The 13,229-nt window shown below is 42.9% G+C and overlaps 1 protein-coding gene across 4 annotated transcripts; it reads left to right on the top strand.

The window, feature by feature from the left end:
- The first annotated feature begins 6,824 nt into the window (after positions 1 to 6,824).
- On the top strand, positions 6,825 to 13,229 carry LOC310756875 (uncharacterized protein). 4 transcript variants are annotated; one of them, XM_083601772.1, is made up of 7 exons: positions 6,825 to 6,889; positions 8,718 to 8,796; positions 9,457 to 9,617; positions 9,737 to 9,863; positions 10,604 to 10,684; positions 11,276 to 12,458; positions 12,543 to 13,229. In XM_083601772.1, the coding sequence occupies exons 3-7, from the start codon at positions 9,543 to 9,545 to the stop codon at positions 12,556 to 12,558; spliced, it is 1,482 nt and encodes a 493-aa protein (XP_083457898.1). In that variant the 5' UTR covers positions 6,825 to 6,889; positions 8,718 to 8,796; positions 9,457 to 9,542; the 3' UTR covers positions 12,559 to 13,229. The 4 variants fall into 4 exon arrangements, with proteins under 4 accessions (XP_083457898.1, XP_083457896.1, XP_083457899.1 ...); XM_083601770.1 differs by having other exon boundaries at positions 10,601 to 10,684; XM_083601773.1 differs by lacking the exon at positions 10,604 to 10,684.

Below are 13,229 nucleotides of genomic sequence, written 5' to 3'. Positions count from 1 at the left end.
GAGCCAGAATCTAATACCAAAAGGGTACTGGAATTGATTCAAGAATTTGGTCAGGTAGCAGGTTTTAAGTTGAACAAGATGAAAACTAAGGTTTTAGAGAAAAATTAAACTGCGAATGAGAGAGAGAAGTTCCAGGAGGAGACAGGATTAACATTGGTTAAGAAAGTGAAATATTTAGGGGTTAATATGACTGCTAAGAATGTGAGCTTGTTTAAAGATAATTATGAAAAATGTTGGACTGAAGTGAAAAAGGACTTAGAAATTTGGTCAAATATGAAGTTATCATTGCTAGGCCGAATCGCTGCAATAAAAATGAATGTATTGCCAAGGATGTTGTTCTTGTTTCAAACATTGCAAATTTTGGACAAGATGGATTGTTTCAAGAAATGGCAGAGAGATATTTCTAGATTTGTCTGGCAGGGCAAGAAGCCTCGAATAAAATTTAAGATACTAACTGATGCTAAAGAAAGAGGTGGATTTGCCCTGCCAGACCTTAAACTTTATTATGAATTAGCTGCATTTTGCTGGCTGAAGGAATGGCTGCTTCTTGAAAACACTGATGTACTGGATTTAGAAGGTTTCAACAATGTATTTGGTTGGCATGCATATTTGTGGTATGATAAGGTAAAAGCACATAAAGCATTTAAAAACCATATTGTTAGAAAAGCATTGTTTAATGTCTGGATAAGATATAAGGATTTGTTAGAAAATAAAACCCCAAGATGATTGTCACCAATGGAAGCGAAGGCACAGAAAAAACTCAATATGGAGGCCAATTGGCCGAAATATTGGGAAATTTTGGAACAAGATGGAGACAGAGTAAAACTGCAAAGTTTTGAAAAATTAAAAAACAAAGTGCGAGATTGGCTCCATTATTACCAAATAATGGAGGCATATAACTTGGACAAAAAAGTTGGCTTCCAGGTGGAAAAATCAAAATTGGAAACAGAATTGTTAGATCCCAAAATAAAGAATTTGTCAAGAATGTATAACTTGCTGTTGAAATGGAACACTCAGGATGAAACGGTGAAATCTGCTATGATTAAATGGGCACAAGATGTTGGACATAACATTATGATGGCTGACTGGGAACAGTTATGGACCACAGGTATGAAATTTACGGCATGTAATGCCCTAAGAGAGAATTTAATGAAAATGATTTTTAGGTGGTACATGACACCAGTCAAGCTTGCAAAAATTTATCATTTGCCCGAAAATAAATGTTGGAAATGTAATGAGACTGAAGGTACATTCTTTCACCTTTGGTGGACATGCCCAAGGATTAAAACATTCTGGGAGATGATTTATAATGAAATGAAAAAGGTATTTAAATATACCTTCCTGAAGAAACCAGAGGACTTTCTCCTGGGCATGGTCGGCCAATTGGTGCCAAAGAAGGACAGAACTTTCTTTATGTATGCAAGAACAGCAGCAAGAATACTCATCACGAAGTATTGGAAGACACAAGATTTACCCACCCGGGAAGAATGGCAGATGAAGTTGATGGACTATATGGAATTGGCGGAGATGACAGGCAGAATCCGAGACCAGGAAGAAGAGTCGGTGGAAGAAGATTGGAAAAAAATTAAAGATTATTTACAGAAATATTGTAAAATTAATGAATGTTAGAAAAATGATGGAATGAAGTTATATGGTGTTATGTACTGAGTTGAATAGGATCCAAAAGGCAGCAGTCTGATTGGTCCTAGAACAATAGGATCCAAAAGGCAGCAGTCTGATTGGTCCTAGAACAATAGGATTCAGAATGCAGCAGTCTGATTGGTCCTAGAACAATGCAGCAATATGATTGGTTGGCAGGAACTACCCAATCATGCTCCAGATAGAAGTGAATCCACAACCTGATTGGCTTACAGTAGAATTCCGGAATTAGCCAATCATGTGCAGCCCATTGTGTAAATAATGTATATAAAGCAGATACTTTGAGGGGACATTCATTCATTCCTCCTCACCACTATGAGCTGAATAAAGAGCATAAAATCACTTTGCGACTCTGAGTATATTTCATATGGCTTTAGCAGAAATGTAATAAGGAATTAGGTACAGACAGATTGTTAATGTTTTAAAGGGGAAAAACAAGGCTAGAATATGGTAAGATAAATTACAGGACAGAAAATAGAGGAAGATGGAAAGGAATTGCTGAAACAGTTAATTGAAGTGGAATACAAAAAGGCAGGTGTGAGGAGGTCGCCGACACAAGTGAATGAAAGATAAGATATTGCAATTATTGGATGTGTTTTTAATTCTTTTTGTTTTGTTTAGTTGATTTAATGTTTTAGGGTTTGTGTTGAGAGGTGTTTGTGTTTTTGTTTTTTGTATTGTATCGTTTTGTTTAATTTTTTTCTTTACTCTTTTGTAATCTTTAAATTGCTAATATCATTTTTTTAAAAAACAAAAAAAACAAAGGTTACAGACAGGACACCGCAGACTACTGAGACCGCAAAAGGTTAGACAGAGGGAACGTTGTTCAGACAGCTGTGGCTTGTCTGGGGTGTGTGTGTGCCCTGCACCCCAAGGTCACGCGAGCAGGCAGACTGTGGCTGCCTGCTGGTGGGGAGTGTGCTCCTTCCGGACCCCACTCCGTGATCATCCCTACACCCCACTTTTTCAAAAAAAGGTCCGCATTGTAATGACACCGGAACACCCCATACCCACTGGAATTTCTCCAAATAGGGATGTCCTATTCAACAGTAGGGTTTCTGGAATCCAATGTCTGGAAGTTCTCAGACATTGAAATTGAAATACTTTATTGTCACTTGTACAACTTGTATACAGTGAGATTACACGAGCACCCCCCACTCAGCTCTCTTAGTCTTAATTCCCCTCGTTTACTGATGTACACCCACCAAACCCGAAAGTCAGTTGCCCTGTTGTTATCTTTTCATTCAGCAGTCTAATAGCCCACGGATAGAAGCTGTTCTTTACCCTCTTGGTGTGACTAATCATGCTTTTGTATCTTCTGCTTGAGGGCAGGAGATCAAGAAAGTGCCGGCCAGGGTGTGAATCATCCCTGAGAATTTTCCTCACTCTCCTGAGGCAACGTTCTTCCGCTATTTCATCCAGCGGATTCACGGGACAGCCCATAATATCTTGTGCTGTATTCACCACCCTCTGTAGGCACTTCCTATCAGTTGATGTCAAACCAGCGTACCACACCGTGATGCAGTATGAAAGGACACCTTCTATTGTGGACCGGTAGAAGGAGATCAACAGATGTTGATTGACATACCCAGGATACTGTAGTTGGAAGCAGTGGCTGGGTGAAAATCGGCAAAATGTCCCATGTCGGTGTTACCGGAAAAATCCGAGGGCTCCCTTGGACAAAAGTAAAGACACCAACCAGGATAACTTGGAGCAAAACAGCAGCCTGTAGGCTTGGCCTTTATTGAACTGTTGCAACAGGGTGTTCCCCTCACTTGCAAGAGAGAGGAAAGACCCAGAAAAATAGTGTGCAAGGTCTTATAAAAACTTTTTGAAATTCCCCTCCTCTAGGTCAAGCCCACCCCCAGAAACATCATGCATACATTACAGAAAGGAGGGGTTGAGGGAGGAGTTGGTGGTAACCTGAGTGTCTTGTCACCTGGCTAGTTCCTCCTTTCCCCCCTCCCCATGAGTCACTTCCAGGAGACAAAGGGGAGTTTGCAGTTTCCTGCCCCCAGAGGGAAGATCTGATCATTGTCCTTTGTTCCAGTCCATGCTGAATCCACTCCCATATGCAAGTTCTTTGTGATCTTGATTGTCTTCTGTCTGGGATCATCAGGGTTGGCATAGCAACTGGGCAGGGCTCCTGTGGATGTGCTGAGACGGTGAAGGGATTATGGCTGACCAGGACCAAGGCACCCCCCTTTGATAGTTCTTGTCATATGGAGTAAAATAAAATGGAACAGTGCAAATCCGATGTATGGTTGATTTTCTATGAATTTATAACAGAAATGTGGCGTATGTAGTGTGTGAGTGTGTGAAGTTTGTACAAACAGAATGATTGGGGTGGGGGTGGGGTTCCTGCTACAGTTCCCCCCTTCAGAGATAAGATTGCACAGGTGGCTACTTTGCAATCCTTTTCTCCGCACAATTTAAGGTGGTAAATATTAACCTGCTATTCTCCGTCCCAGATGCGTGTCTCCATGTGAACCTGAAAGGGACTTGGATGTCATGCTTCTTAAGGATATTTGCATAGAAATATAATGGTGTAACAGTGCACATAGTTAGACTTAGGATATCATGTAAAATTAATATTTTGTTGCTCAGTTACTTGTGGCATTCTAGTACCTTGGAAGAAATATTTTCTCAATAGTGGCGTATGCTTTACATTTAGCAGGAAGGTCCACTAATGACTGAAAAATGCAGTTTGCTTTGTCCCCCGCCATTTTTGTGTTCTCAGGTGTCAAGGTAGCTCTTCTGTGGTCTCACACCGGCCTGGTGTCACAGTAGTGGCAAACCCTGGTGAATCCACTTAGGGCTTTCATATTAACCATGTTGCCTGGCACTCACCACAGCTGGCACAGGTTTGGGCACGTCATGAGAGAAATGCCTTTGCCTTGGCCATTCTATGGGATTTTATTTTTAATAGGCTCTGGTCTTGCAGTCATGGGAAGTTGCTCACTTGCACTTTAAGAACCAAAAAGCTAATTGCAGCCTGGATACACTTGCCCAATTCAAAATGAGTCCAATTTGAATTTATCTTGCCCCATGGTTCCCAACTTCTCAAACCAATCTGTTAAAACAAAACCATTCTTAGAGGGCATTTGTCCAAATAAGTCAATTTAACTCTATAAGGGATTATTCCTGCTAAACCAAAGCATATGCACTTTCATGTATCTTATCAGCTTCTCTTGGGTTAAGCGAGTTTTTAGCACATTTTTAAAATGGGTAGGGAAGTTGGCAGAGTGCCAGGTGAAACAACTAAATGTGGTTATAAATTTATCTAGTTCTAAACATTGGACTACATAATAGCCTGGTCTGTTAAAAAGCATAAAATGTATGAGAATCCTCCACTGGGTTGTAAGGAATAAGACATTAAACATAAAAACAGTTACACACAAAAATAGCCACAAAAATAGCCCCCCCCCATTTGTGGAAATAACACACTGTCAGACACATTTCAACATTCCTACATAATAACACATAATACAAAACAAACTAATTAAGTATCAGTTGCATATCTTGAGACAATTGTGATATTTTATGTATGTATCTTTTGAATCCTGGAGCACAGTCTTGAGGTTCAAAAGTGAGAAGATGTCCTTACAATTCTACTCCACCCCCCTTTGTCAGCCCCACTTCCCCTTTGAAAGGAATTGCTGTGGCCACTTTGAAAACTTTGGTTTCTGTTGTTGTTGCTGCAGATAATAGTCTTGTGGTGGTGAAGCTTTTCATTGGATCTGTAGTAACACATCTGTAGAAGTGATATCCTGTAAGGGGCAGAGTTTGGGGGACTTAAAGACAGAGTTAGAAGGGGCAAAAGGCAAAAAAGGATGTCCTTCAATTTACGTGGGAAGCTGCAAATAATAAAAATCTTAGCGGATTAAGCATTTCATTCATTCCAATATTATTATCACATTTCCATATAATTACTGTTATTATCTGCCAAGTTTGTTTGCTTTCCTTCACTTAGTTTGGCTGTGGAAGAAAGAAGGGACAAAACCTTTGTTAATTTGAACACAATTGGCAAGTTATTAAACTTTTTGCTTATGTGGGTCCGAGTTCACGTATCCTGTTTTAAAGGGGGAAACAAAATTTTTTCTTTCTTTCTTTGAAAATCTCTGTCAGGAATGCTGTTCCTATAATGCACACAAAGCCTGTTGTAAAAGTTAAATCCCGTGGGGGGGGGACTAGTCAAGAGTGGAACTCACAGTGGGAGCGTTTTGATGTTTACCTGTGAAAAGAATTTGGCATGTTAAGATTTGGAACCTGGAAAGCTCTTGACTTTTGATGGGCTAGTGTTTTTTTTTTAGGTTTTTTTTTAACCCTTTTGTCTTCCGTAGCCCCTGGAGCAAAAGACACATTAAGGGTGATTTCCCTCAATGGTTCCAAGTTTTACATAAGGAAATTTGGATAAGTTTCTCCCTGCAGCCCAGGCTCTCAAAACCTCCTCTCCCCCCTTACATCGGCAGTGCCATTTTTGCTGATTTTGCTAAAAGATAGCTCAAAATAGCTCAAAAACTGCATTACTATTATTATTTTTTTGCAAAATACGGTAAGTTCAAAAACTTTGGGCAAAACTAAAGAAAAAGCTGGACTGGTTTTGGGTCCTGATTTTCACTTTTTGAAATATGGCCACCTAATCATCATCATCATCTTCCAACATACATATATAAAACATAATAAAACATTAAACAGCTTTGCTATACAGGGCTGCCTTTCAGATGTTACTTATCTCTTTGGTTCAGGGGTCACATAACTCCCTCCAAAATTTATCCGATGGATATAGGGACGTCCTATAGAAAATAAGACTTTCCAGGATTAAATCAGAAACCAGGATGGCTTCTGTAAACCCAGGAGTGTCCCTGGAAAACAAGGAGGGGGGGTCTGGGCACCCTTTAATATTATTGTCAGTTGCTGCTCTGAACCCCTCCCATCCTCTTTTCCCAGGGGGGGCCTTTTCAGAAGGAAGGTGTGCGTTTCCTCTTTCGCTGCTGGGATTTAACCCGCGACTGTCTCACCAAATAAATGGCAATATAGAGCTTCTGTTTGCAGAAAGGGGGAGGCGGATCTCCTGCCACTCATCCCTCCCTCTGGGCCAATGAGCTCCGTTTCCTAGAGAGGCAGGAAGTGGGGGGGGTTGAGGGGGAAAGTAGAGGCGAATTTGGAGGGGAGGGGTCTCCATGCAGAACCCCGGAAGAGAAGCGGACTTGGAGAAGAGGAGAAAGAGGTGCCTCATATTGGGGGGGTTATTTGGGGAGGGGGGTGGGAGAAGGATTTGCTTTGCCTCTCCCTGAATCTACAAACAGGGCAGCTGGGAAAGGAGGCGGGAGGATTGGGGGGGTGTAGAAAGGAAAGCAGGGAGGGGCTCCGTCCTTTCCCTGTGAGAATCGGGGGCGGGGCGGAATGCAGGCCATCCTGTTGCAAAGTGGGGTCCCCCCCCCAAACAGGGTTTGCATTGCAAGATCTTCTCTGAAGCGCAGAGATCAAGCCAGCCTCCCATGGTGGGGGGAGGGGGGCGAAGACACTTGAGACGAACCGCAAAAGGGTGACCCCCCCCAGTGCAACTTAATTACAAAGGGATTTGCAGCCCCACCCTGTGCATGTTGACTCAGAGGTCAGTCCTCCGTTCAAAGGGGGGGGCAGCCCCATTCCACCTAGTGATGCTCCTCTCTGTTTAACACCCTCCATCTCCCTTCTCACTGCTGCCCCACTCCTGCCCCCCCAGGCTCTGCCTCCTGCGTCAGGGAGCCGGTCTGGGCGGGAGGGGGGGCTGAGCTCCTCCAGGACCCTGATCTGCCCTCCTCCGAAATCTGCTGCCGAAGCCCCTGCCTCAGTGGGGCGGAGATCGGGAGGGCAAGCAGGGGAGAGGAAGTGGAAGCAGCTGGAGAACAGAGTCGCCTCTGGATTGGGAGAGAGGGGGGAGATTTCGAATTGGGTGGGGGGTGAGAGATGGACAATGTCCAGGGAAATCGGCCTCCGGAGCTTCCTGAGTAAGAAAGAGGCTGATGGGAGAAGGACGGGGGGAGGCCCCCCAGCTCCCCTTTCAGAAATCCCAGTCAGGCCGGCTGAGGTTGCTTTGGCACAAAGGAAAGAGCCTTGTTGGGTTTCCCATGTTTGGGGGGGGTCTGCTGTGCTGCTTTTGTGCCCCAAAATTGGAGGGATGAGGCACATTTTCCATTTCCTGAAGCATGAAAAAGCACCTTGTCTGTTTCCCCCTTGCTTGGCAAGGGAAATGGGCCCATGGATGACAGGATTTGAAAGTGATCAAGGTCTCAGGAGCCCTTTAAAAAGCTTCAAGGCAAAAATTGGAGGAATTAAAGAAATGCCCCCTCTCCAGCTGGACTTGGGGGAAACATCCCCATGCTCTGGGAGGATGCCTCATCCTGTACTTTCTCACAGTGTAGGGAAGATAAAAGGTACACACTGTTACGGAAAGGAAACACACACACACGTTCCTAAGCGGAAGGACTAGGGGGCCATAAGCCACTAAACTTTGTATTTCTGTCTCCTAAACTACAATCTGAAGTGTCAGACAATCTGAAGTGGAGCCTCCTTTTATTGACGCAAATACGCAAACTAGGCAGATACATTTTGGGCTGTGACCTTTACACATCTTCCGATCCCGAGATCGTGGGGTGGTACAAGGTTATTTTGGCACCTGTTTCCACCGCGTCATTTTCCCCATGCACAGTGTATGACGAAGGAGACAAAAGGTCTCAGAGACAAAGGTTATAGACAGGACACTGCAGACTACTGAGACCGAAAAAGGTTAGACAGAGGGAACGATGTTCAGACAGCTGTGGCTTGTCTGGGGGGGGTGTGCCCCGCACCCCAAGGTCACGCATGCAGGCAGACTGTGGCTGCCTGCTGGTGGGGAGTGTGCTCCCTCCGGACCCCACTCCGCGATCATCCCTACAGCAATCCATGTTAGCGCATAGAGTGCTCTAAATATTTCCATCTGCTCCCCTTGGATGGAGCTTCTGCACCCTGGTGCCCTCCAGGTGTTGCTTGTCTTCCAACTGCAGCTTTAGGAGTTTCCCTTATTTTCTATACAGTATTCTAAATGTATCAAAGTGTCAGAAACTGGTTTCCTGGATGGCTGTTCGGGGGAAAGGAAAAGCGAGGTCTGCAGAGGTACTGACTGTAATGCTTTCTGCGAAGCTTCATTAAGAGTTTGGCATTTGATCCTAGAACTTTACAATCCGAAGCTGAAGGTTCCCTAAAGACTGAGGCAGCTTATAGTATTATAAAGTCCCTGTAGAAAGGATTACATCCTTCCAGTTCGCTGCCTTGTACTTCCTGGAAGGGACCCACAGGACATTTGGTCCCTGGTTTACTTCCTTTAGTCAATACATACATATATATATATATATATATGTGTGTGTGTGTGTGTGTGTGTGTATGTATAATGGTGTGTGTGTGTGTATACACACACACCCCATAAATATGCATGTCAACCAAACCTATTCTCCTGACCTTCAAGGTCTAATATATCTGCTTTTTCCAATATTATCCATTCTCTAAGGCAGCATAAGCCTCACAATATAATATAATCGTAAATCTGGCAGGGAGAAGCCGCCCCTATCTTTGGTATCCGTTAGTAATTTATATTTCATTGTGAATATTAATTCTGCCTGTGTAAATGTGTCCCACCCTAAATAAACCTGCCTTTCTGTAAACTGCCCTGAGACCTCAGGGTATAGGGCGGTATATAGATAATAATAATAATAATAATAATAATAATAATAATAATAATAATAAATTAATTTTTGCATTGTTATCCCTGTGTTGAAGTGCATCGTGGCAACAGCTGAGAGAGTCCTGGAAGTGGCCCAGTTTACACCTTCTCCTCCTCCTCCGTCCTTTCCACTGGCAGCGCAATGGCCTCTGAGACCCCCTCTGAACGGCCTCTTCTCAGAGGTGGAGTGGAAAGAGGAGCCAGGCAGCTTCCTCAGGTAGGGAAAGAGCAACGGGAGCAGGAAGGAGGGAAGAGGCACAAATGGGACCACCCAGCCTCCCTCTGTGTTGAGTGGGGTGATGGGGATCTAAGAGAAGCTCTGTCTTCTTCTTCCAGGCCCTCTTGACCTTTGAGGAGGTGGCTGTGTTTTTCACGGAGGAGGAGTGGGCTCTGCTGGATCCAGGCCAGCGAGCTCTGCACAAGGAAGTCATGGAGGAGAATTATGAGATGGTGGCCTCTTTAGGTAAGGGCAGATTTACGTTGGAGGTGTGAATCTGCTGTTTGAGCCATTTATTCATGCTGTGTCTTCTACTTTGGTGACCCCTCGTAGCCGAGTAAGATTGTCATCCATGAACACGGTCTTAATGTTGTGTCCGTAAGGGACTGTGGAGTCCAATTCTGGATCCACACATCCTTCCACAGTGGGGACATAGGTTTCCAGGCAGGAGTTAATTACAGTGAGGGTTTGCCAAATGTACTTTCCTCTTAGCTTGTTTCTCCCTTTTGTCTGGAGTTTGTGTTTCTTCAAAGTCCATTACACCTTTGGTAAAGGATATTTTCCAACTGGAGCACTCGCAGCTTGAGAGATTTGGCTTGAGAGCATTTTTAAACCTCTTTCATTGTCCTTCGGTATTTCTCTTTCCATTCTTAAATTGCTTTGGAAGATGATAATCAGGCATCCGAACAACATGACCAGCCCACCGAAGTTGATGTTGAAGATTGTAGTTTATAGCAATGCTGTACTTTTGTCAGTAGACAACTGTTCATAAACTGATATTGTGGTATGAATTCCCCCCCAAAACCTATGTAGAATCTACAAGGAGAGTCACAGGCATGAGCCTTCCTGGTCCGTGTTATTTATTAGCTTTTAATGGGCCACCAAATACTTTGCTGTCTTTGTTTCACAAGATTAATATTTTTGAATATTTTTACAGCCACATATGACATAAACAACATTTCTGCTTTACTTATTCCACATAGCAGAGACTCTGATACTCAAGTCTGAGCTCATCTCCTCGCTTGGAACAGAAAAATACAGGGATGTTGTCCTGGACCAATTGAGAGGTACATACTTCCACTTTGCTGTGAGGCTGTACCTTTGTATGTCTCCTTTCAGTGTGTACAAATATAAAAAGATCCCTTTTGGATCAGAACGAGGGCCCATCTTCTCCAGCACCCTGGTGCAGGTTTAGGTGATGTGAACAGTTTCCTGGAATGTATCAGCGAGATATTACAGATCAGGGAGGAAGGAGAAAACTGAATACAGAGGCATAGTATTTTCACAGGAGGGGGAAGATGGAGAAAGTGTGTCCCTCCAGAGGTTGCTGCACTACAACTCCCATCAGCCCTGGTCATTTGACTTCTTTAGTTGGGTTGATGGTACTTAGAGTCCAACCACATCTGGAGGGCCATAGATGCCTCACTTCAGCATCTCTTGGTGCTCAGTGTTACATGCGAGTTGATGGTAGAACTGGATACTAAGGGTTCTGGAGATTATTTTCAGATTTCCTTTCCCAAAAATTTGGTTCATAGGAGAGGGAGGAAGGCTGGAGGTGTTAAAATAAGAGAAAGTGCTGATTGGTCTTGCTGTATCTTAAGTTCTCTTGTTGTTTTTCTTGAATACTTAACAGTATCTCTCTCCCCCCTTTAAACCAGGTTATGGAGAAGGCAATCAGAATTTTGAGGGGCCATCTGTAAAGTACTTCAGCATGAGTGAACACCTTAGCACACAACTACAAACTAACGCAGGGGAGAAACCCTTTAAATTTATGGAGTGTGGGAAGGGTTTCATTGAGAGTGGAGCTCTTAAAAGGCATCAACGAACTCACACAGGGGAGAAACCATTTCAATGTATGGACTGTAGGAAGAGCTTCAGGGATATGGGAAAACTTACAAGACATCAACAAACTCACACAGGGGAGAAACCATTCAAATGTGTGGAGTGTGGAATGAGCTTCCGTCATAGGGAAGCGCTTAATGGGCATCAAAGAAATCACACAGGGGAGAAACCATTTCAATGTATGGAGTGTGGGAAGGTTTTCAGTCAAAGGAGAAGACTTACTGTACATCAACGAACTCACACAGGCGAGAAACCATTTAAATGTATGGAGTGTTTGAAGGGTTTCATTGAGAGAGGAGCTCTTACAAGACATCAACTAATTCATACTGGGGAGAAACCGTTTAAATGTGTGGAGTGTGGAATGAGCTTCCGTCATAGGGAAACGCTTAATAGGCATCAAAGAAATCACACAGGGGAGAAACCATTTCAATGTATGGAGTGTGGGAAGGTTTTCAGTCAAAGGAGAAGACTTGCCGTACATCAACGAACTCACACAGGCGAGAAACCATTTAAATGTATAGAGTGTGGGAAGGGTTTCATTGAGAGAGGAGCTCTTACAAAACATCAACGAACTCACACAGGTGAGAAACCATTTAAATGTATGGAGTGCGGAAGGAGTTTCAGTCAGAATGGAAACCTTACTATACATCAACGAACTCACACAGGTGAGAAACCATTTAAATGCTTGGAATGTGGGAAGAGCTTCCGTCAGAATGGAGCTCTTAATACACATCTACGAACTCACACAGGTGAGAAACCATTTAAATGCATAGAGTGTGGGAAGGGTTTCATTGATAGAGGAGCTCTTACAAAACATCAACGAACTCACACAGGCGAGAAATCATTTAAATATTTGGAATGTGGGAAGAGCTTCTGTCGGACTGGAGCTCTTACAAAACATCTACGAACTCACACAGGCGAGAAACCATTTAAATGCTTGGAATGTGGGAAGAGCTTCAGTCAGAATGGAGCTCTTACAACACATCTACGAACTCACAGGTGAGAAACCATATAAATGTTTGGAATGTGGGAAGAGATTCAGTTGGAATAGAGTTCTTACAAGACATCAACGAACTCACACAGGGGAGAAACCAATTAAATCTTTGGAGTGTGGGGAGGGTTTCAGTCAAGGGGAAAACTTACTGTGTGAGGCTGAAAAGGCGTTTTCCATAAACTCTGTATGAATAACGTTTCTATGTTAGTATTAAGGGTGTTCTTTCAAAATAGTTGGTTTTGAGTTTCCCAGGGTATCAAACAACAGCATTGATGTAACATTTATATGTAATGAATGACACAATATTAATACTAATGTTCAGATATATAGTTAATTTCTTAAAGAATATATGTGGTTTAGTGAAATGTCTTTATTAAATCATAGGAATAGTCAATCAGGGATAGTCTGTGAGGACCACAAGTGATCTCATGGTATAATTGATGATATATTTAGTATGCTTAATGCTATGAATGGAAGATATGAATGGAGAAGTGTCTGAAGTGAGTGGGATCAGATGGCACTATGACTCTGAAGACAGAAGATAAAGAAATGATTAAATGGAAGATGAAGAATTATTGAGTTAGCCAGTGGACCAGGCGAAATCAGGATGGACAAAAATAATTGGGCGAAAATATGACATAAGCAGGATGACAGCATGTCTGGGTGAAGTAGGACAACCTGAAAACTAAAAATATGATTGATGAATGAGTGATGAATGAATGAGTCCTTATTGCTTATTACTTGTTAATCAATAAAGATTGTTAATTTGAAGAGAA

Source organism: Podarcis filfolensis (genome assembly GCF_964270895.1).
Source record: "Podarcis filfolensis genome assembly, chromosome: 2".
NCBI classification, from domain to species: domain Eukaryota; kingdom Metazoa; phylum Chordata; class Lepidosauria; order Squamata; family Lacertidae; genus Podarcis; species Podarcis filfolensis.
Note: the sequence above shows the minus strand (reverse complement) of the source record. Positions and strands in the feature narration are given on the sequence as shown.